Source organism: Sinocyclocheilus rhinocerous, unplaced genomic scaffold, assembly GCF_001515625.1.
Source record: "Sinocyclocheilus rhinocerous isolate Xijiao unplaced genomic scaffold, SAMN03320098_v1.1 scaffold90, whole genome shotgun sequence".
In the NCBI taxonomy this organism is placed as follows: Eukaryota; Metazoa; Chordata; class Actinopteri; order Cypriniformes; family Cyprinidae; genus Sinocyclocheilus; species Sinocyclocheilus rhinocerous.
Genome location: NW_015657969.1, coordinates 1,157,432 through 1,180,621, shown reverse-complemented (window position 1 = coordinate 1,180,621; position 23,190 = coordinate 1,157,432). Strand labels below are relative to the sequence as shown.

The following is a 23,190-nucleotide window of genomic DNA, read 5'->3' as shown; positions in this document are numbered from 1 at the left end:
TCTGGGAATCTATGACCTTCTCTGAGCCAGATGATGACCCTAGATTTAAAATGAAACATTAGAGAACATTACACAACAAGACGCCATTCCATCAGCCTTTGAGGAAAAGAAAAATGTTTCAATTAAATCTCCAGTATCAGCACAAGCGCTGATTGCACACACACACTTTCACATCCTCAAAAAGTTATTTGACATAAATTACGGGTGTCACATCATTTTCCTGCACATAGAATGTAATTTACGCCCGATCCCATTGACTGGGAGCTGAACTGCCTGGGCAACCTTTCTCTCCCATCAGCACACAATCAGCCCGCTGGCTGCAGCAGATTAACAATGCAAATACTGATCATGATAGTAACGACACATTTATGCACAAATACGGAGCTGTGGTCGATATCTTTGAGCGCCAGGGAGGTTTGGAGGCACTGGCTTTATCTGCTTCCCTCTTCATATAAAATGAACTGCCTAGTGAGAGGAGGGAAGAGATGCATCTGTAATACTCAATAAATTAAAACATGTTTTAGTGGAATTCACAGGAACAATGTATTTGTCACCAAGGTGAGTTTAAAGGTCTTTATGACAGTTTGCTTCTCAGTCAAATGTAAAACAATGAAATACATCAGGTTTATGAGCATAATTAATATGCATATATACACTGTATGTATTACATAAGGCTTAAACAACTATAAAAGGAGTTTTCTAGATTGTTTTCTACTTCCATATCAGTAAAATGTTTATGAACAGAGTTCAGTGACTTTATGAATATATTGTTTAAAAAAACAAAACAAACAAAAAAAGACAAGAAAAAACAAGAAAGTGCTTCTGTTTACCTATATTCTCCTGACCGTTTAGGCCTAACTGACATAAAATAAAGCATATAAGGCATGAAATATTGTATCATATTTGGCATAAGTTATAAAGTTAGACATTAATGTGAATATGTTAAATTCATATTGTGGAAATTACAGTAGATATACCTTTTTAAAAGTTTTATAATTTAATAATTATTATTTTCAAGTCAAGTCTAGTCAAAAGAGCTTTATTGTCTTTGTGCTGTGTGTAGAGACATTAAAGGAATAAAATGTGTCACAGGACCAGGTGTGACATAAACATGTTTATAAATTTTAAAAACATAAAAACACACATCTAACTTACATAAAGAGAAGTTTTCATTTATGTACACTTACACTGGTGTAACCTGATTTGTCAGGTTGATTTAGTCAGATTAAATAACATTTCTGACTAGAACAAATTAGATGTTACCTCATGAAGTAAAAATTTAAATTACCTGAAAACACACTTCTTAGCAAATTCTCTCCTTTTTTTGACTTCTCACTGCTGTTCATAAGGTATGCGAAGAAATCGACAAGTAAAGCAGTTGGCAGAATGGGTCTTAAATCAGTCTTTGTCTCATTGAGTCTCAATAAACACTTGCACACGGCCCTCACAAAGCTGTCATCAAACACTTAAGCACATGACAAGGCAAAACATGCACTTTGTCCTTAAATGTGATCATTTATTTAGAAAGCAGTACCTCACTGCATGAAAATGCATGTAAAGCACAGCCAAGCAGCGCCCCCTAGTGTAAGGACTGACACAGTTACTATAATAAAAGTGTCATTTCACCAGAGGCTTGCCGAGGTCTCCCTAGGCAGCTCTGGCTTTTGAAAGCCAAAACCTATTGGTAGATTTCACGTGACGTCACACACTCATAGGAACGCCCACCTGCTCCACTGACCGCCAGTTATTTTTAAGCAGTTTGCATTAAGTAGTAATGTAGTAAAACGCAGATATTAAAAGGTGAAATTCAGTAAACATCTTATTGATGATGTATATTTTGTACAGGCAAACATAGGAACCCAGAATATAAACACAATGCAAAGTTTCACGTTAAATGGTTTCCCATAGAAAACCATTATAAGGAAAACACTGAACCATTAAGTGGATTGCGTTCATATTCCGAGCTCATCTGCTTGCCTATGTAAACTATGCATCATTAATATAGTGATTACTGAATTTGATCTTTTAATATTACTGTTTTAAATATATTAAGACACTTTAAGTGTTTTTACGACGTTTGTCGCACTGTTTAATGATTGAAATATCGCCGTGGGCGCTTAATATGGATTGCAAATGGCCAAAACTTGCATTTTGTTCACATACCTTTGTTTTATTCTTTTGAGAGGTGATCTAAATATTTGCGGCTGTGAAACAGATGGAAAATTGACAGGCTTGTGCTGCAGTTCTATGGATGTTTTGCCCTCCAGAACTTCGAGTCGGTAACGTGACTGAAAGCTATCAATAGAGTCACATAATACTAACACAATTACCCCCAGCTAAACTTGCCATACGAGCACAGTATAGTCACCATATGCGTGTCTTCTAGGCCTGTGACCCAGCTGAGGTATCTGACCCACTTCACATCGCGATAGTGTTGTCAGGGTCTTTCAGACAGAGATGAAGGTGTGTATGTTGGATAAGGTGCACTGTGATGATTGATGGGGTTTCCTGCTGCTTTCTCTCTGCATGGCCTTCACAAGAGGAGCACAGCAGAATGACTTTGTCCTGATATCTCCCTGTACAGGGAGCATGGACTACCCATTAAAATTCAGGAATCTGGACTGGGAACGTGTTGATTTACCAATTTAAGCTTGGTGATCTAATGCCATTGGCGGTATAGAATCATAGTTGGCCATGCACATCTCTGCTGTCTAAGCAGGGCCGGTGAGGTGGAGCGACCCTTACGGCTGTTTACACCCATCATCATGAACAGAACAGACTCTCTTTCTCTTCTTCTACTGCTGCAGGCCTCAGCACATTCAGCTGCCATGGTGATGCTGGTAGTGCCCCCCGGCCTGGAGGTTGGACCCTTGTTTTAAATAAGCAAAAACTGCATTTACAGCAATGCAAATGGACATCTATAGGGCAAGGCACTGTAAATATTTATGCACATTATGTACAGTTTTAAAAAGTATAGCTAGACTTAAATTGAGAGTTGCGTAATGTTGCATCGCTAATGCATAATAAAAGTAGTCGAACTGCTAAAAGGCAGCTTTACAGCTCAAATAACAAATAATAATTTGTGAAGTGGCTGAGTATATGGGTTTGTGCCATAACATAATTAAATACAACTACACACTATCGTTCAAAAGTTTGGAGTCAGTAAGATTTTCTTTTTAAATAATAATAATATTAGCAAGGATGCATTAAAAAAAACAGCAAACACTTTTACATTGTTACAAAACAATTCTATTTAAAATAAAGTCTGTTCTTTTGTATTCTGTTCTTTGTTCATCAAAGAATTGTAAGAATCACACTGTTACTGCAAAAATATTCAGCAGCACAGCCGTTTTCAACATTTATAATAATGAGAAATGTTTCTTGAGCAGCAAATCAGCACATTAGAATGATTTCTGAAGAATCATGTGACACTGAAGACTGGAGTAATGATACTGAAAATTCATCTTTGCCATCAGTGGAATAAAAATTTATTCAAATAGAGAACTGTTTTTTTACATTTTAATAATATTTCAGAATATTACCGTTTTATTGTATCAAATAAATGCAGCCTTGGTAAACATAAGACTTTATAAAACCATTAAAATCTTACATACCCCAAACTTGTGAACGGTAATGTAACTGATATTGATAATTAATTGAATTTATTAATCATTTAAATTATTAATACAATTCAATTGACAGTTAGTGCATAATCATGCATAACATTAATAAAATGAAATCTTATTTTATATTATTTTACACAACATTAAATAAAAATTCACAAAGCTGTCAGTAAAATTTGGAACTGACAAAGTATAGTGATAAACACCTCTGTTAATTGGCCAAATGGACATATTAGAATCTTGAAATGGCTAAATAGTAGCCGATTAATCGGCCTGGCCAACATATACAGGTGCATCTCAATAAATTAGAATGTCGTGGAAAAATTAATTTATTTCAGTAATTCAACTCAAATTGTGAAACTCGTGTATTAAATAAATTCAATGCACACAGACTGAAGTAGTTTAAATCTTTGGTTCTTTTAATTGTGATGATTTTGGCTCACATTTAACAAAAACCCACCAATTCACTATCTATATCAGTATAAAAATGACTTACCATATAGGAAGTCTGAACCCCATAGAGAATCTATGGGGTATTGTCAAGAGGAAAATGAGAAACAAGAGACCAAAAAATGCAGATGAGCTGAAGGCCACTGTCAAAGAAACCTGGGCTTCCATACCACCTCAGTAGTGCCACAAACTGATCACCTCCATGCCACGCGGAATTGAGGCAGTAATTAAAGCAAAAGGAGCCCCTACCAAGTATTGAGTAAATGAACATACTTTCCAGAAGGCCAACTATTCACTAAAAATGTTTTTTTTATTGGTCTTCTGAAGTATTCTAATTTGTTGAGATAGTGAATTGGTGGGTTTTTGTTAAATGTGAGCCAAAATCATCACAATTAAAAGAACCAAAGACTTAAACTACTTCAGTCTGTGTGCATTGAATTTATTTAATACACGAGTTTCACAATTTGAGTTGAATTACTGAAATAAATGAACTTTTCCACGACATTCTAATTTATTGAGATGCACCTGTATCAGTCTAGCACATCATTTTTGTTTGAGAAAAAAAAAAAAAAAATTTATATATATATATAAATACTATGTGACAAATAAAAGCTCCACTTTTCTGGAATGCCTTGCCCCATTACTGTAAATAAAATCTGTTTTTACAAACTGAGGGATGAGCCAGAATTATTAGTTAATCAACAGCAGGTGGTGTTGAGTTTTACATGTTTGAAATCTTTAAAGCCATAGTAGTACACATTTAATTCATAGTAAGAAGCTTTCACGTGTAAACTGACGTAATCATCAGCATCGTGGGCACTTCTTGTTGGTGACCATGAGCATTCAGCTCAAATCATAAAAAATACAAATGTTGCCATTACAGATTGGTGCCACAGAGGCTAATGAAACACAATTTCCAATGAAAACAAAACACAACAATACAAATTTATTTTGTCCATTTAATAATCCTTGTCATTACTGTGAACAACCAAGAATCGTGTCCTAAAACTCTTTGTATGTAACAGCAAATATGCACTGTACATGAGAAGCTACTAAAATCTACCATCTGCCATGGGCTCTGGTTCTGTGTTCTTGGAATAACAGTGAGCAGCAACTTAAGATGCTTCAGGGAAAGATGGTATACAGTACAAAATGAGGGAAATAAAAATACAGAAAATGCTAAACTTAATTCAATTTGGATTTTGTTCATAAATATAACACTGATGGCCTCTATCTCATCTTAAACCCAACCAAAAGCGTGCCACTTTGTGATTCAATTCTATACACTAATGCCGTCTATGTAACAAATCCTCAACATGAACCGACATGATGCAAATTAAAAAACAGTCTTAAAGCATTGCTGATTATGAGGAAAAATACAAAAGGGTGCAAACACTGATACCTTACGACAACCCAAGTTTTCCAGCATAAGGTGAAAAATAAAACGAAAGGTACATTTAGGAAAGGACATATACTGGTTTAACTCATTTTGATATCGATGTGTGTAGGTCTCCTTTTGGGAACGCACCGGTGTTAAACTGCGACGTACATGAGACCATCAGTTGCAGGACAACGTACACACATCCCTGAGCGGACTGAACGTCCTGAATGCAATATGTGAGGTCAGTTGATTATCTAAACTGTTAAAAGACACCGTCGGTCAGGGAAATCTCAAGGGGTGATGGTCATGCAGAGGTAACGGGCACATAACCGGTCAGAAACTGGATCATACTTTTGGCTAGCAAAAACCCACATTAAAAATGACCATGTGTATGAAAGGCCCTGAACAAAACATTCAGATTTATGGTATTTAGGAATACACACACTCCCACACAAAAAAAAATCATTTTATAAATAGTCAGCATGGCATAAAGGAAAACGGCATTGACATTTAAGAAAGGTACAAAAAAAAAAAAAAAGTTTATAATATCAATTCCTAAAGGGTCAGAGCTATTTTACAACATATTTTGCTAGTGTAAAGAAGGTTATCTGGTGTTTGGCACATGCTGTAACATAAAAGGTTAGCATTACACACATAGTAACAGCTATTTCCTGGTGGCTTCCCTTTACTGGAGGCGTTAAACCGTTAATTATTATTAATGCACACCAACCAGTGCAGGTGTTTTAATTATGTTTTATGTGAAATGAGCTCTGTGAGGAAGAGTGAACCATCACTACACATTTCAAAACTAAAAATCACGTCTTCAGAAGGCTTTAGAAGTTCAGACGAAGCAAATAAAGAGGATTTAAAACCGAGAAAATTAATCAACAAGCTACATAGCAAAGACACACACAGTTCAAAAAAATATGCATGCTTTGAAAAGTGCTGATGAATAAAGTAATATTAGGATTATCAAATAATTGAAAAACAAACAAAAAAATCGTTTAAAATGTACAAGAAAGCTGAGATGAAGGGTTAGAACACATCAGAAAGCACCCAAATTTGTAGAAATTTAGAAAACCTCAAGGTACGACCCGCCTGGCGAAACCCCCAAGGCGTTGTTTAGTCTCAACAGAAACAAACCTGCAAGGAGAATCTGGGGCGCATCGTTTGAAAACCTTCCCATGACCAAACATAAAAGGTGAATAAGAGAGAGCAGATACACATGAAATGCTTTCTGTGAACTTCTCCCGGTTGCTCTCAGGTTTTAGTGTCTCGTGAGGTGCGTATGCAGAGCTAACATGAGTTTCAGGAGCAGGTTGGATCGCGTACCATTTACAGCCGCCTGTTGTAGCCTTTTTTATAGTTGGAACAAGGTTATACGTTTATTGCGGATGCGCTTGGCAGTCTGGCACGTCGAGGGCGGGTTGTAAAGGGGCGGGGCATGCGGGGAGTCATGGGGTCACCAGTAAAATGAGCGGGACAGGAAGTTGGCGGCCGTGCTCAGCCAGCTCGCGCCATCCTGCACGGAGCCCAGTCGTGTCACAGCCTTGTACTGCTCCTGAGACGGGCTCTCGTCCTCAGGCAGATAATCCGGCAAACTTATGTTCTGCTCGACCACCACATCAGAGTCCCCTTGGAATGGGATTACAATCTGGATGGGAGGGAAAGAAAGCAATGGGAACAATGACCCATTTTGTTATAATTTCTAAGCTTGCAAGCAGAATTACATGATTTATATATTATATATATACAAAATAAAAAATATATAAATTTGCAGCCAAAACAAACTAACCATCTTTATGATACAAAATGAAAGAATTATTAAGTCTAAGCGATATATCAGATACATATAAATTACTTACTTATACTTAATATTCAAAATTATTTTTAGGTGGAATAAGACACACAAAAACAGAAAGATACATTCTGCCCCAACTTCCTGTCTCAAAAAGGGTTGCATTCACAGAAGAAAAAAATGTGATTAATTTGGGTCTTTAACCATCATTAAAATGAGTCAATTCTTTGAACTTTGTCTATTTCAGTGAACTGGTTCATAACAATAATCCAATTACTTATTTTGCATCATCACTCAAAAATGGTTAAGGAAGCCCTCATGAGGCATTCAGGAATTATAATCTTTTTTGGAACAAAAATGTTGGTGCACATGAAAAAATAATTTTTTTTAATTTTAATATTATTGTCCTTATTCATGCTAATAGTAGACTGTAAAATATACTTCAATGTGTTACTTGCCTTTCTTTGTAATTGTGAAATTTACTAGCAATTTCAGATGGAAAATTGTTTCTACACCAATTTCTATTATTTTATTTTAAAGCAAATACATCAAGTATCATCAAAATTTATAAGACATAATATTTTTACTTATATTAGTCCAGCCCTACTAACTATATTGCTGTTTTTCTTAAAACAAAGCTTTTCATTTGTGTCTGTTCAATGCAAAACAGTGCTATCAATAAGACCATTACTCAATCAATTGTGCCACCAGCTGGTTTAAGGAGGAAGTGCATAGTAAAGCAGTGTCCAAGACCTCCGGGATGACGGCCACCGGAGGTCATCACTATCCCGCTGCAGGTGGACATTGCCCTTCCAATTCAACCAGAGAGGACACATTTTTGTTTAATTACCACACAGTGCCTATTTGCATCTGCATGCAAGAGTGTGTTATGTCTGTGTCTCCAGGGCCCTCTGACACGGTTTCGGGGCAGAGGGACATCCTGAGTGATCATGTGATGAGGGGAAAATGAGTAAAGCTTCTGATGGGACGAGTGTAGCAGGGTTCACCCTCAACATGTCGAAATGCATTACCCAGACGCAGACAGCATCGGCTAACATCTTCAGGTAGAGGCAACCAACTACATTAAACGCAGCACCTGACTCAAAAGAATACCTCACATAACAAGAAAACAGTGACTTGGAATGATTTAACTGATTTTACATGGAAAAACCTGTAAGAGGAACACAAAAGAAGATAATTTGAAGAATGTTGATAACCAAACTTTTTTGGTTACCATTGACTTCCATTGTATGGATTTAAAAGGAAAAAAAAAAAAAAAAAAAAAAAAGACATTTCCAAGCAAAAAAAGGAAAGTGGTCCAGATTCGAAAAGTGGTCTAGTTTCGTAAAGTGATGTGAAGGTGAGTAGATGACTATTTTCATGCTTTGTTCAACCGTCTATTTATTGTGTGCATTCTGACCAGAGATCTGTTCATTTGATTTACTCACATCCGATCCATCTTCCCCCTTCACTACATGCTGTGCCTTCATGACTTTGGTTGAAGCTATAGCAGTTCCCAACGCCTGAAAAATGAAGAAACAGTATGAGAATGCTGAAATAGATTCTCTAGTAGCATCTCTGATCCATTAAGTGAGATTCATTTCTTAAGCATCACTTCTTTCAAACTGGATTTAATTATTCTTTATGTCATTACTGAAAAATGTTCACAGACGTCCAAACCTGGCACTTTAAATGTATACATTTTATTTATTTTTTTTAATACACTTCACTGGCATTCTTACGCAGTCTGTAGATGGTCATATAGATTGTGCTAGACTGTAAACTCACCTCGGCCTTCAAGTCTGAACGGATCCTCACCACACATCTCTTCACAGCCATCTGGAAGGTAAAGCTGATGACACCTTTGATCTTTAGCAGGGCTTCTTCACAAAGACTCCTCCGAGCCTGACATAAAGAGAGACAAAGTGCCAAATTGTGCAATACCAAATATCTCCATACGCTCTGATTAATCGGGTTCCATTACAAGCTGTTTGACTGCAGTTACCGAATCATCAAGCCCGTCGATCTGAAGCACCACCGTTTTGGCCCGTTTGTTCGTTGAGCCCAGGAAAAATTGGGCTTTTTTTCTGCAAGAGGCAGCTGCTTCTGCCTGTTCGCCTTCTGCGCTGCTAGAGTTCTGCAGGATCTCGTAGATCTCAGAAGCTAGCAGCTTGGTCTCGCCTGGCGACGTGCCCCTAGTGAAACACATCACAGATCACTATAGGAATCACAACAGATGAAAAAACGAACGAAAACGGCCACTGTTGATGAACAAATAAATAACGGAGCAAATATGCTCATGTCATGTATTGTACATTTCAGTACTTGTCGGTGCTGATATTTGAAAAGGTCATCCCTCCAGCAGACAAGGGGACACGACATAGATCTGTGCGGGGGGGGGGATCTGCCAGCATGAGAGCTGGAGAAAAGTCAGTCTGATGGAGCTTGAACCAACTAACCTTTAGCACAGACAATACTGTGATTAATCTAGTGTCGTGCATTCCATATGGTTTAATATCACAAGTAAACTAATGCATATTGAACCTAACTAAAATCAGTTTTAAAATGAAGAGATTGATGCATCATAGTGAGACAAGCAAAAAAAAAATACTGTTACTGCACACTAATAATACTGTATTGGAGACAATAATTTAAAATAAACTAATAAACAAAATACAAAATAAAATAAAACTTTCTGGGGATGTTGCCCATTAAGCAATAAGAAATGAGATGTAAAAGTAACACATTAAACTATATTATGTCTGCCATCAAATGAAATGACAAGAAAGCATTTATAACGTAAGGACACATAAATAAAATTTAATAAAATAAAAACAATTAAAAATGCATGCATACATTCATAAATGTATAAATAAATACATAAATACATACTGTTAGGTATTATAAAATAAACTCTGGAAAATATGTGAATAAAAATCTGGGGCGGGAAATGAGTTAAAGGAAAACTATTTCCTTACTACTACTGTAATTTTATACATTAATAGCTTTATTGAGCTGCAAAATAATAGCTAGTATTAAAGACACAATGTGAGAAAACACTGAACATTCATCAAAAAACCTAACATAGCTTTTTTCTGAGATCTGCGGTGTCATCAGGGGTGATGAGGGATTCCTTCACTTCCTCTAGCCATAAAATTTCACAGACTGGGGCGATACACGACCTCTACCCAAAATTGTTGTGCCGGAAATTGTGACGGGCAGCTTGTGGAACTGCAGGGCACTCCTTGATGGCGTCTGTGCTAACTGAAGTGACTGGTGAATCGAAGGGAGTCACCCTGAGAGAAGGATACGCAGCTCTCTGCCAACCATTGGCACTTCTGTCTGTGAGGTTCCACGTAAACAGAAGGCACTCGCCGTCTAAAAGCCTGTAGACTTTCGCACTCGAAATAAGCCTGAACTGCAGATAATATACACACATACATGGATCCTGCGCCTCTATACTTAGCCATGTGGGTGTCAAAAACATGCAGTTGTATGAATATTTAAAGAATCAGTTGGCATCTACAGTGCTGTTTGACATATGAGGTAAAAGAAACCCTGAGTTTCATGCTTTCTAATGCACAAGAAAGAGGGCTCATCAATAAGTTTTTTTTTTTTTTTGCAGTAAATCAGATTTGCGTTGGCACTATTTGCTTCATCACAAAACAAATTTGTGTCATAAAAAGTTAAATATTATTATTGGTTTATTGTTATATAAAATAATACTACTTTATTATTAATATTGTTATGTAACAAACCGTTGTTGTTAAAATTATTATTATTATTATATAAACATCACATTTATTAAATAATTTGATAGTTTTTAATGAAACAGCAATAATGTACATATATGACATCTATAAATATATAAACAATTTTACTAGAAAATGGTGCTAATCCTCAGTTTCAACAAAATCTACATTAGCCAGCTCATATAATATTTTGTGAGATTTACAATATCATTCAAAGATTTGGGGTCAGTAATCTTTTAAAATAAGTCTCTTATGCCCACCAAGCTTGCATTTATTTGACCAAAAATGCAACAGAAATAGTAATAAGAAAAAGAATTCAAAAAAAGAATTTTTTTTGCATATTAAGATTTTTTAAATATATTTAATCCCATGATGGAAAGTTGAATTTTAATTTTGTCATTCTAATATGCTGATTTGGTATGGAATAAACTATTATTATTATTATTATTAACATTGAAAACAGTTGCTTAATTATTTATTTTGTGGAATCTTTGATGAATAGAAAGTTTAAAGGAACAGCATTCTTTGAAACAAATATTTTGTAACATTAAAAATGTCTTTACTGTCACTTTTAAAAATTTTTATGCATCTTTGCTGAATAAAAGTATTACCTTCTTCAAACAAACAAAAAGCTAAACTCTCACACTGGCTCTCATACCATCTTTACTGCTGAGCCCTAAGTTATGATTCATTTTCCCTTTTTGCCAGGTAAATGTATAAGAAATATGAAAAATCCATATTGATTGACCAATATTCTGAACATGGCCACTGAACATGAACTCCTCAATGTCTATAACGGTATGATATTCTCTCTGGTGTCTTCGACTGACCTCTGCTGGACATTAACGAATGCAATCGTGCACTACATCAGGTTGCTTGACAGTTCGCATTACGCTTCAACAGCAAGCTTGCATCATCACTCCCGTTTAATGTCAAAACAGACAAATCTGCTTATGACAGGACGACCTTTCTCATGTGCTTTAAATCTGCCAACCACACACATTCACTTCAACTAAAGCAGCAGGATGAGGTTTTCTGCAGGAAAGTGCAAAGCGAGCTCGTGTTGCCTTCATGTTTTGTGGCAGCGTGACGGGAGCGACTTACTTCTGCCATACCGTCACAATCCACTGATCCGCCGTCGTCCTCGGGATTTAGACAGTCTTAGAGATAGATACAGATCTTAAACATCTCATTTGAGAAGCTACTGAAATAACGTGAAGACATGGTTTCTCTGTCCCCCAGGTAAAATGTGAGTTTTTTTTTTCTTTATTCATTCTTTATTCAAGCTAAACATTTTTATTTCAATGGGGCAGAGTTACTGTGTCTGTGTGTGTGTGTGTGTGTGTGTGTGTGTGTGTGTGTGTGTGTGTGTGTAAAAGAAATGTGTTATTCCATTATTGTCCAAATGTCTCCACAGGTGTGATGTCCTTCTGAAAGAGATAAAACAAAGTGGGGCCCAAAACTCAGAGGGCACATTGAAATTCTGGGGTTCAAAATCTAATTTAAACCTGGGCTTAAAGTTTAAGGATTTAAAAGCATTATGACATTAAATATTTTGGGTTATACACCAAGTCATTCCTGTAGAAGTTAGGCTAAGCATTGTGACAATACCGGACAGCAGGTGGCAGTCATGTGATGTGTCTAAGGACAGCTGGGTGGGCAATGAGTGATCTGATTGGTTGATACAAATACCTTGATATCAAACAAAGTATAATAATAATAAAATAATAAATAATACCAACAATTAAATAATAATTATAATAATATATAAAATTATTATTAGTTACAAGTATAGCAGGTGGCAGTCATGTGACAAGTCTGAATGGGCTTTGCTAGATCTGATTGGTAGATATGCATCCCTTGATATCTAAGAAATTGTATCAAAGTATGAGTTTAATAATAATAATTATTATTATTATTTATATCAAATCTATTTGTTTGAAACAATAATATCATTATAAATAATATCTGAAATGATTTTCATATCAAATATAATAACTTGGAAAACGTAAAAATGTTTGGAGGTGTAATTCAATAACTTGACATTATAGCAGGGAAATTCTAAAGTTGTAGATGCTGTCTATTATGCTTTATACTGAGATATCTGAATTGAAGTTGAAGCTGAAATCGTTTACAGTAAACTATAAATATACCACTTATAAGATTTCCCAGAAAAATTGAAACAGTTTAGCTATCAAAACATTACTGATTGTTTGAGAATATCGCCATATGATTATTATAATAAATGTTCTTACTGGAACACTATCGTCATCATCTATCTTTAAGTTAATAAAGACTCCTAATTTGAACCCTTAACTACCACTATGCTAACATGGCAGTAAACCATAGAAAGAAAGACCGTCTGCAAATGGTTCACAAACAGAATCTTACCAATAGCGCAGAGTAGACGACTTGTGGATTGGGGTGGTCGAAGAAGAGAATGAGGCCTGACAAGCAGCCCTGATCTTCAACAATAGCTCGTCTGTTGAGGGGGTCAGCAGCTAAGTCCCTCAGCTGATTCACCACAGCCAAGGCATCAGGCTCCCCACTCATGGTGCTCCCACACCAAGGGCCATGCACATAAAGTACACAGATCTTAGCTGAGGGGGAATAAAATCAGAACGGGATTACTTCTGATACTGGGGAACATGCTCTCAATGACAGAAAGCACAGGTTTATCATAAAAAACAACATAAAAGCTGGTATAAACTGAATTACATAAAAAAATGATTAAAAGTTTCTGTCTGCTCAACCTCTGGTATCTTAATTATTTTTTTTATATACACATTATCAATTTTTTGTAACTGTATTATCTAAACAAAAAAGAACACGAATCTGAGATTTATTGTCTGACGTCACTATACATTGTCGCGCGTCCTATCGCAATGATTTACATATGATCTCTATACACAGGACTTATTATTGGCTTTCATTCATAGTGAACTGAATGACCCATGATGGTCATGTCTGATTCACATAGCACAACATAGCATAACGTGGCCTTTAAACGGGCCCTGTGCTAACCGGCTAACATTGACACCGCATCACAAGACAATGGCAATCTGAATTCTCATATGAGTCATAAAACTGCATGTAAAAGCAAACATTTGGCGCTGATTTCTCAGTCATATTTAGTCTACAGACATCAATACATGTGGATATGAATGTCTTTCTATGAACAAGAACAAAAACAATACCAGCACGCAGAAAGAGAAAGGCGGAATCTATTTCTATCAGGACGCATATAAATATACAGCTATATGAATCCAAAACATAATAATAAATGTATTATCAGTGTATTTGATTCTGATGTGCATGGTATCTATCTTGTTAACCTTGTGTGTGTTGTGGCACTGTTGTCCACGCATAACCTTACAGCAAACACGCCCAGGACGACTCCTCGCTTCAGATGATCCTGTCCAGTCAAAGGATCAAACCCGCCGACAAATGAAGTGCTGATGGATACGCAATTGGATGTAGCTTGTGTAATGACGACAGTGAATATGGTTAAAAATCTCTATGACAGCTGTTCTGGTCAGGCATATTTGCCCATTATCTGCGAAGTTTTTAGCACCCTTTACAACACTTCCTGGATTTAGACAGACTGATTGGAGGATGTGGACTATGACGCCATGCGTTCTCGACCAATTAGAAAGGGTTTTACTACGAGACAAGGTTAATTTCTCATAATAGCCGTGATATATACAATATGAAGCAAATTATAGAATTGTTTCAACTCTGAACTAAAACTTACTAAAGTATGTGTTTATTTGGATATTGTTATTGTTTTTTAAAATACAAAGAAAGCATCAGGACCAAGGAAGCAAGTAAAATACTATTCATATATTTTATTTATATTGGGGCAATACTAAAATAAATAATCACTTTAAAATACACGGCAAAACAAATGGAATTTCGAAGGCAGAACAGAAACATAAAAACAATCGTATTTCACCTTTAAAATGTAGACTAGCAGATAAAAATTGTCTAGTTCTGATGACAGTGATATCTGGAAAAACAGGGGAAACGTGTATTACAATTTCTCAATGTGCCTTTTTTATATGGACGTAGCTTGTGGGGGGGCCTGGCTCCCCCATAGCGATTTAAGAGGTGGTAGGCATGGGCGTAGCTTGTGGGGGGGGCCAGGGGGGCCTGGCTCCCCCACAGCGATTTAAGAATTGTACAAAATATTTATTGATATAGTTTTTTCTGTGAAGTAAAACTGCATATAATGCAGTTAATAATACATGTAAAAGTTAATACATTTTAAATTGTTATTGTAAGTAAATTAATAAATTAAAACAAACTTAACGTCTCCCTCAATCTCATTTGCGTAAGAATTGTCACGTGACGAATCTGCATTTTGGTGGATAATAGACTTAACGGTAATGCTTGCCTGTTGTGTGGAATAAAATGATGTTCCGCGTTTTTAACAACATACACGAATTGCAGAGAAATCTGGAGACAACGAAAAACTCTGATGAAGATATTAATGCCGTGCTTAATGATTCCGGACCCGGACAATCAGATAAAGGTGATCCACAGGACGCAGCCGGTTTAGCCGCACACTACTTTTATGCCGACCATTTACATCCAAATGTTATTTAATTTTCACAGAACACAACCTTTAAATAGATTTTAGAATATAAACTGTTTATCGTCTATTCAATAAGACTAAATAAAAAGTGTGCGCCTCATTGTGCATTAACTTGAATCAAGCCCAACAAATGTCTGTTTTAAAAACAGAGGATGAGTAATTCACTCCTTGATTTGCTTAATAAAAGCCTCCTTTGAGATCGTTTTGACAGACATGTTTATTGTGCATTTTAAACGTGTTTATTGCTAAGTTTAGTGTGGCAAAATAGAAGCGCAGCTGTAATTCGTGGGCAATGTATGTGGTTACCATGACAACCTCACGCACTTGCCACTGCTCTATGTGAATATGTAGATTTTATTATAGCAAAACTAAAATGTGTTTAAAAGTACGTCTGACCAAATCCACCGGTTCGGTTTGGCCCCCCCAAACTCAAACGTCAAGCTACGCCTATGAGCCAGTACAATACATAAAACAATTTAAGGGCGAGGCAAAAATAAATAAATATAAACAGGTTTGATACGATTTTATTTAAGTAAACATTTTAAATGGTTTCCAAATAACCAATGTTTAACCAATCTTTTTTATTATTTATTTAAATTAATAACATAAAATTGTCTTCTTTTTAAACCGGTCACCGGCCAACCAAGCACCACTAAAATACAGCAAATCCATTCCATGGAAGCATTCTAATGCATGCCTCGTGCCTGTGAGTCATAACTCGCTTATGATTGGCCAGTTGTATTGTCAATCCACCACTCCAAACCAGTGGTTGACTCCGTACTCCTAGGACCACCGACCACCCTTGAACTCTATTGGCCAATACTGTTGAGTCCCGCCCTTCTTACCCTACAGTCTATGGGAAAAACACAGGTAACAGCTGGATAGCATTAGCGTAGCACAGCCAGGATCCTACTAGTCTTTAACACTGCCGTTTACACGGTAAAACATCGATATTTTCTTGTAATGTCCTGTTAGAAATTGCGACAACTTTTGTAAACAACTAAGAGCGCCTTTAATATAACACACACACACACACAAAAAACAATAACGCTTGGGTTTTAGCGCCTTTAACCTTTGTGGTAAAGTTAGTCCTCTGTTTGCGGTATTTAAGTTATTAGCGACACACACTCATGTGCTTTACGAAGAAACTACTAGAAAAATGTTTAGTACCTCAGTCTTTTCTTGCAAATTAAGAAAAAAAAATTGAAGTTACAAGATGAGTGGAAATCATAGACGGATAGAAATGGACCTGGTAAGATATACAGAATTGTACAGTTCGCGCTATTGATGATTGGAAGAATGTTCATCTTTATGTCTCTTTTAGGCTTTTGGATCATCGTCAAAGTCTTATGGGTCATCCAGAAGTATTGTCAGAAGAATTGCCACAAATCTTCCCTTAGCGCCCTGCCCTCGTGTCCATTTTCAGGTAATATGTCAGTTTTTGTTCATTCAAATGTCAAAACATATAAATGAAAGAATATCTCAAAATGTTTGTAATTATTTCAACAGACAATAATCTTTACAAACTATTTTGTGCTTATTTGTATTTGTATGTGCCTGTTATGTTTTTAAATATCTGCAGTATTATATTTTCTATTTTAGTATTTTCAGGTAGTCTTCATTGATTTTCATTCCATTATTATCAGTGTTTTCTACCTTTATTACATTTTTACATCTCAAAACCTTTAACACCCTCCATCTTTGGCCTTTCATTTTTCATCTCTCCCATATTATCATATTTCTGTCCTGTTCTGTTTTGATTCCATCAGTGTGCTGACAATAAACAATCATGAATCTGGGACAGGTTTCAACTCACAATATCTAATCTAGCCTTTTCCTACCGTCTAACCTTTAAAACAAAAGTATGATGACATTAAACTGACCTTGAAACTTTTATTACTGTCTCTGTTTCTCTCTTCTCTGCCCTTCCTTCCAGCTGTCCTGTATGTCAGGAATGCAGCATGTCTGCTCTAGGTCAGTTCTCTGGATCATTGTTGAAAAATTTAGGCCAAGAACTCTTTAAAAAAGTTTAGAAGTGCTTATTTTTTTAATAAAATACTGGCATTAATATTGATTTCCTCTTGATAAAGGAGCTAAATGACATTGTAATGTTCTAATTGCTTCATTAATCGCTAGGAGATAACTGGTTTCCCTGATGCTGTTTACTTTGCCGTGGCTGTAAAAACATTTGGCACTTGTTCTGCTGTTGTAGGCTAGTTCTGACATTGTTTGAGTGCTTGAGTGTCTGTGAGGGTTTGTTTGTCATTGTTGTGAGACTTGTAAAGTGCCCTGAGCAGGTGTTGTAATTATTAACTGTCCTTTAAACTGTCTTTGGGTCGTGTAGCTTCATCCATTCACTGCAGGAGCAAGTTTCCTCAACAGTTCAAATGGGCCAAATGGACTTGTGGTCACACTCAGTGATGTGGGCTGGATGGACAGAGAAGAGAGCGATGGCGCTGGCAGAAACAGGTGAAAATATTTCTAAATTGATTTAGAAAACAGAAATTTGAGTGTCGTAATTATCATGTATGTATCTGTATGCCCTGCAGGTTTGAGACAGATTCTGGGTTGTTTTTCCGTACCCAGCAGTGCAGACCCCTGAGACGTCAGCGGTCATTACCCAGCGTGCACCAGGCTGAACCTGCACCACAGAGTCAGACGATCATCAACGATGAAGCCATTCAGAAAATCAGTGCTCTGGAGACTGAGCTGGCCAAACTCAGAGTGCAAATCGCACAGATCGTTCAGGCACAGGAGCACAGCGCTCAATCCACAGGTTAGTTGCAGTGCTACTTTAGTATTATTAGTATATACTATTTCAGTATTTATTAGTATTTTGAAGTAGCTTTTATTTTTATATTTGTAGTTTACATTTTAATTTGTAGTTTTAAATCAGAGAAAAAAGTCTTACATTTATAAAGTCATGGCATTAAATGTTGCATGCATTGCAAAAAAAAAAAAAAAAGAATATCTTACTCAGTATTTTTTTGTTTTCCAGTAGAAAATCTTAACTTCCTTGAATCAAGATACATTTACTTGAGATGCAAAATGAAGATATAAATTCTTGTTTTCTGAGAAATGTAACAAAATTAAGTGGGTTTATGCTTGAAACAATAACAAATGTCTGTCAATGGGTAAGAAAAATAAACTTGTTTTCCCTTTGAAAAGGTAATGTTTCTGACCCTGTAGGCAGATATTTGTTTGTGTTTTAATTATACTCACTTCATTGTGATTGATTTCTTTGTGTCCCTTTCAATTTATTCCATAAATTGTCTTTAGTTGGTCTTAAAAAGGCCTTAGCTTTACCTTCACAAAACCTGCAGAAACCCTGTTAGATGTTTTTCATATTTTCTGATTTTCTCAGCTTTATTTCAATGAACAAAAAAATAGTTTTAATATTTTTAGTTCTATTTAACAGCAGAAACGAATGAATCCCACACAGTACCAGTACTTGCAAATGTATCAAAAAATAGATTTATTCACAACGTTGATTAATTGTTAATTAGTTATATTTAACAACAACACTGGATAGTTGTTCTTTATGCCCCAAATATATGCCACAGTGATGTTAACGTTAAGCTTGTACGATACATGTTTGCTTGCAAAGTGTTGACGTACTTGCATAAGTTATGTTTCTGGCCTTTTTTTTTTTTAAATATATAGACATAAAATGGCACTCTGCTAGTATTACTACTTTTTACCCATTTAAAGTCGCAATTTTTGCATTGTTTCAGCTCCAGCGCCTGGTGGTCCCCATGTGCCCCAAGCGCCACCAATGACTCCAGTTCCTCCTCCACCACCTCCTCCTCCATGCCCCGGCATGCAGAGGAGCTATTCCGCCATTGATCTCATCCGAGAGCGGCGTGGGAAAAAGATTGAAGAGAAGACCGTACTGGACTCGGCACCTAAAAAGACAGAGCTTCCCAACATGCTAGACGTACTCAAAGACATAGGCAAAGTGAAGCTGCGCTCAGTTAAGAGGTGAATGTTACAGGGCTTTATCTGGACAGTGATGGCATACAAAGCTGATTGTAAACACTTACCAATAGAGTTCATTTGTCCTTTCATTCCCAGTCATCAAGTGGACACAAAACCAAAACCTGTTGAGCCCACAGACGCTGCAGCATTAATCGCAGAGGCCCTGAAACGCAAGTTCGCTCACCGCTACCGGAGCGATAGTGAATGTGATGGCAACTTTAACTTGATAGATCCTGAGAATAAGACCCATGTAGAAACACCAGAGGTAAGAGAAATCACTTGAAAAAATGATGTATATTGTCATAGTGCCATAGTCACTTTGTGCCATTGCTTTTGCAGTTTGGACAGCATATGTTAAAATCAACTGGAAGGAGGAAACTGTACTAGGATGGAGCAACTCATCTGAGCAGGTTAATGTAGTTAACCTGATGTCTCGTAATTTTCAAAAACCGGCTAACTTTTCTTGTTAGCCCTCAAAATGTTGTTAGTGTTCATTTAGGTGAGCATGCAAATGCCAAACACTATGCAGTCAATATGGTTTCCCTATTGGATATCTATGTAATTTTGCACTTTGAAAAGTTCAACTCTATCAATGCATCTTGTACAAAAGCCAGTCCCATCATTAATGCCAGTTATGTGAGAAATGCCTTCTTTTTGTTGGGTTTTATGTATGATTTTATATGTGGATTTATTTGGATCTGTTGGAAGGTCAACAGTGCAAGTATTCAACCTTGCTGGATTCCTCTCATTTGAAGGGATAACGTTAAATGAAAACACCAAAGTGTATGGATTGTTCTTTATCAGTAGTTTTATGTGTATTTTGAACACCTGTTTGCACAGAAGTTGTCTACTTCAAAGGTACAGTTCATACTTTTTGTTTTAGTTACTTCAGGCTTTTCTGTCATGTAACCACTATAGCAATTATGAACCACACTTTTGTGATCATAAATAAGGTTTAGATGGTGCTGTCAGTAGTTGAAGAATTCTTTAATGAGAGCTCATTTAAAATCCTTTTAAGCTTCTAATTTATTATTTTGGAACATTTACATGATATGGTTCTGGAAGTAATGTAGTTATTTAACCAGTTTAATAAATACTTGAATAATGTAGTTTTGTTTGTCTATGACGTATCAAGCTTGCTATCTTTAGTCCAGTGCCGTTTAATTAGACTTCAGTCTATCAGCAGAATAGTTTGACAGTGTTTGTACCTTTAAAATGTCTGTATTTTTGCACATATAACAAAAAAATGTCTGCTGCGCACCAAAAGTCAGTGCATTTGAATTATATTACAGTACAGGATTTCTAATTTCAAAGATTTATACTGGATTTAATGTCCAGCACATAGGAAGAGTACCTCAGAATTGAAGGGAATCTCTTAGTTGAGACATATTTTTGGTTTTATTATAGGTTGTGATCATTTTTCTAAATGAGTTGATTTTATTTCACACTACAGAACCATTTTTAATGGACTTTCATTTCTTGAATAAACCTAAAACTGTCAATCTGTGTCTTCATTTCTGTATTGAGGCTTCTATTTGGCTACATTTTGACACACTCATCACATGATTAAGTTCATATAGAACAGCATGACTGCATGCTATCCGGTAGAGAAACATTTTGTGAGGTTTTATTCATCAAAAATGCAACTGCAACAAGTATGTATCAAAAGGTTATACGGCAAAGCCTTTACAAAATGGCTTGACACATAGGTCGTCTCCCCAAAATGGCTGTTACAACAAACTGTAAACAGTTTTTTTTTCTTAAATCAACAGTCTTACAGCACTTACAACAAAAATACAAATCACCTAAAATAAAGCACCTCTTCTCTTTCAAAATATCAAGAGAAGCACAAAAAACAACTGTCCGTTCTGTACAGAATCCAAAACAATTCACAAAAATGGAATGTTCAATGTTAAAAATCAAATCATTAAACCAATTCTCCATATATTAAAAGAAAAAAATTCCACGACAAAAAGGCAAAGGGTCAGACAGTGCACTAAATGGACAATGGGATGAGTTTAAAACGAAAACGACAGCTGGTTTGGTCACTTAGCTTTGTGCATAGATTTAAGGCATTTTGTAGCAGTTTTCCGATGAGACGAGAGTGGCTTCGAGACATTCTGAGAAGGACTTATTTTTCTTTACAAAATACAGAGGAGAGAGAAAAAGAGAGGGGTGGTGGCTACATACAAAAGGCACCTTTTACTTCTTTGTTTCTCCCAAATAAGCAGGTCGGTGAAAACCTGAGCAAAATCTATGGAGAGTCCGTTCAGCTACTTGTCCCGTGACAAGATCCTTCTTCCATGGTCGAAAGGGTTAATCTCTGCCACCTTTCACAGAGCGACGTTTCTTCAACACATTGTCTGAAATACAGGGGAGAGAGATGCAATGGAGCACAAATGGCATTCGTATGGCATCAGATGCGTCACACAGATGTGGTTGCAGTCCGACAGATTGCGTTGATCATCAGCAGTAGGCTTCGAAAAACAACTTACAAGTGGTTCTTCACATCTGTGCTTAAAAGGCAATAATCACAGAACTAACATGATTCAGTTAGAAAACAACATGTGTAAACAGTCTTCAGAGGCAGCAAAAGGACTGGGCTCTTCACATTTGTATTTTTGTACACAAGGAGGAAGATTGATTTGCAGAAGCACTGGCACACACTCACGCGCATTCAATTTCACACACATTGTCTCTGTAAAAGCCTCTCCTTTAAATACTCAAGGTGTTTCAAATGACTTTCAGAGCAATTCATTGTTTCAAAATGGCACTTTAAAGCCATAGGAGGGGGTTCCTTCCTACCCCACATTCCCTTGCAGTCTTTAATCAAAGCATCAGAGTTGAATTAGTAACGCCCAAAAGAAAAAAAAAACAAATAAGGTTAAATAAATACATCACAATAATTAAAAGAAAACAAAATTGCAGCAGTAGCCAAATGAGGTATCTATGTATTGATCTATGTTGAAGGGTAAATGAGCATTTAAAATTAAATAAATTAAATCGACCGAATGAACGAAAAAGAAGAAAACAAATCATCAGTGGTTGGTTGGAGATGGGTGGCGTGACGTAAGATGTTTGGCTGAGGGCAGTAGAGGTGTTCTGCGAGCGCTGTGGTGTCATGACTCTTGGCTTCCCTGAGATAAGACTCTTGAACTGGGCTCTTCTGTGGCACGGCCCGGTTCGGACTCCCCCTCCTCGGAGCTCCCTGATGCCTCTGGCTCCATGGCACTCCAACTGGCCTTGTTCAGGCCCAAATGGCCAAGCATGGTCTGAGAGAGCCGCGTGTCTGAAAAGCGCGCCCACTCAGCAAACAGAGGCTCCACCACGTAAGTCATGAAACCTGGTGGCAGAGAAAAAGAATCAGAGGCAGAGATCACTAGATCAGCCAGACCTTAAAAATAAACAATTTATCATAATGATAATTATAATGTGATTATTACATAATTACTAATTATAAACACACACGTATAATAAAATACAAAACAAACGCAAATTTATATATTTAAACATTGTAATATTATTACATTGTAATACTAGGTATAATTATAAATACTATTTATATATTATTTTACACACACACACAAACATATATATATATATATATATAT

The 23,190-nt window shown here is 36.4% G+C and overlaps 3 protein-coding genes and 1 long non-coding RNA gene across 10 annotated transcripts in view; 1 reads left to right on the top strand and 3 right to left on the bottom strand.

Annotated features, from left to right (window-relative positions):
* Nucleotides 1-5,418: 5,418 nt before the first annotated feature.
* On the bottom strand, nt 5,419-9,495 carry LOC107721907 (armadillo repeat-containing protein 1-like). Its single transcript, XM_016530117.1, has 4 exons — nt 9,258-9,495; nt 9,041-9,157; nt 8,701-8,775; nt 5,419-7,108 (listed from the first exon to the last, which is right to left on the bottom strand). Exons 1-4 carry the CDS (start codon nt 9,459-9,461, stop codon nt 6,917-6,919), a joined length of 588 nt encoding a protein of 195 aa, XP_016385603.1. The 5' UTR covers nt 9,462-9,495; the 3' UTR covers nt 5,419-6,916.
* Nucleotides 9,496-12,625: 3,130 nt separating this feature from the next.
* On the bottom strand, nt 12,626-14,635 carry LOC107721908 (uncharacterized). Its single transcript, XR_001637752.1, has 4 exons — nt 14,381-14,635; nt 13,396-13,604; nt 12,792-12,871; nt 12,626-12,696 (listed from the first exon to the last, which is right to left on the bottom strand). It is a non-coding gene; the product is annotated as an uncharacterized LOC107721908 (long non-coding RNA).
* A 1,823-nt stretch (nt 14,636-16,458) lies between these two features.
* LOC107721885 (mitochondrial fission regulator 1-like) lies at nt 16,459-21,364 on the top strand. Of its 2 annotated transcripts, none has more exons than XM_016530081.1 (7): nt 16,459-16,853; nt 16,926-17,027; nt 17,946-18,070; nt 18,151-18,377; nt 19,330-19,582; nt 19,676-19,844; nt 19,919-21,364. In XM_016530081.1, exons 1-7 carry the CDS (start codon nt 16,818-16,820, stop codon nt 19,964-19,966), a joined length of 960 nt encoding a protein of 319 aa, XP_016385567.1. In that variant the 5' UTR covers nt 16,459-16,817; the 3' UTR covers nt 19,967-21,364. The 2 variants fall into 2 exon arrangements, with proteins under 2 accessions (XP_016385567.1, XP_016385568.1); XM_016530082.1 differs by having other exon boundaries at nt 16,460-16,853; nt 19,336-19,582.
* LOC107721883 (high affinity cAMP-specific 3',5'-cyclic phosphodiesterase 7A-like) overlaps nt 20,073-23,190 on the bottom strand; it is a 43,977-nt gene continuing 40,859 nt past the window's right edge. For all 6 annotated transcript variants that reach the window (XM_016530075.1, XM_016530076.1, XM_016530077.1 and 3 more), the window contains one exon: nt 20,073-22,922. In XM_016530075.1, coding sequence (XP_016385561.1) covers nt 22,699-22,922 — 224 coding nt within the window. In that variant the 3' untranslated portion in view covers nt 20,073-22,698. The remainder of the gene's footprint in view (nt 22,923-23,190) is intronic.

What these genes read in the sequence shown, in the direction of transcription:
- LOC107721907 (XM_016530117.1), bottom strand. Translation starts at nt 9,461, where the DNA reads ATGTGTTTCACTAGGGGCACGTCGCCAGGCGAGACCAAGCTGCTAGCT. An exon ending in TCGACGGGCTTGATGATTCG is followed by an intron (nt 9,158 to 9,257) that starts GTAACTGCAGTC and finishes TCTTTATGTCAG; the next exon opens with GCTCGGAGGAGTCTTTGTGA. An exon ending in AGGGGGAAGATGGATCGGAT is followed by an intron (nt 7,109 to 8,700) that starts GTGAGTAAATCA and finishes CCTCCCATCCAG; the next exon opens with ATTGTAATCCCATTCCAAGG.
- LOC107721885 (XM_016530081.1), top strand. Translation starts at nt 16,818, where the DNA reads ATGAGTGGAAATCATAGACGGATAGAAATGGACCTG. An exon ending in GACGGATAGAAATGGACCTG is followed by an intron (nt 16,854 to 16,925) that starts GTAAGATATACA and finishes TGTCTCTTTTAG; the next exon opens with GCTTTTGGATCATCGTCAAA. An exon ending in CCCATGTAGAAACACCAGAG is followed by an intron (nt 19,845 to 19,918) that starts GTAAGAGAAATC and finishes TTGCTTTTGCAG; the next exon opens with TTTGGACAGCATATGTTAAA.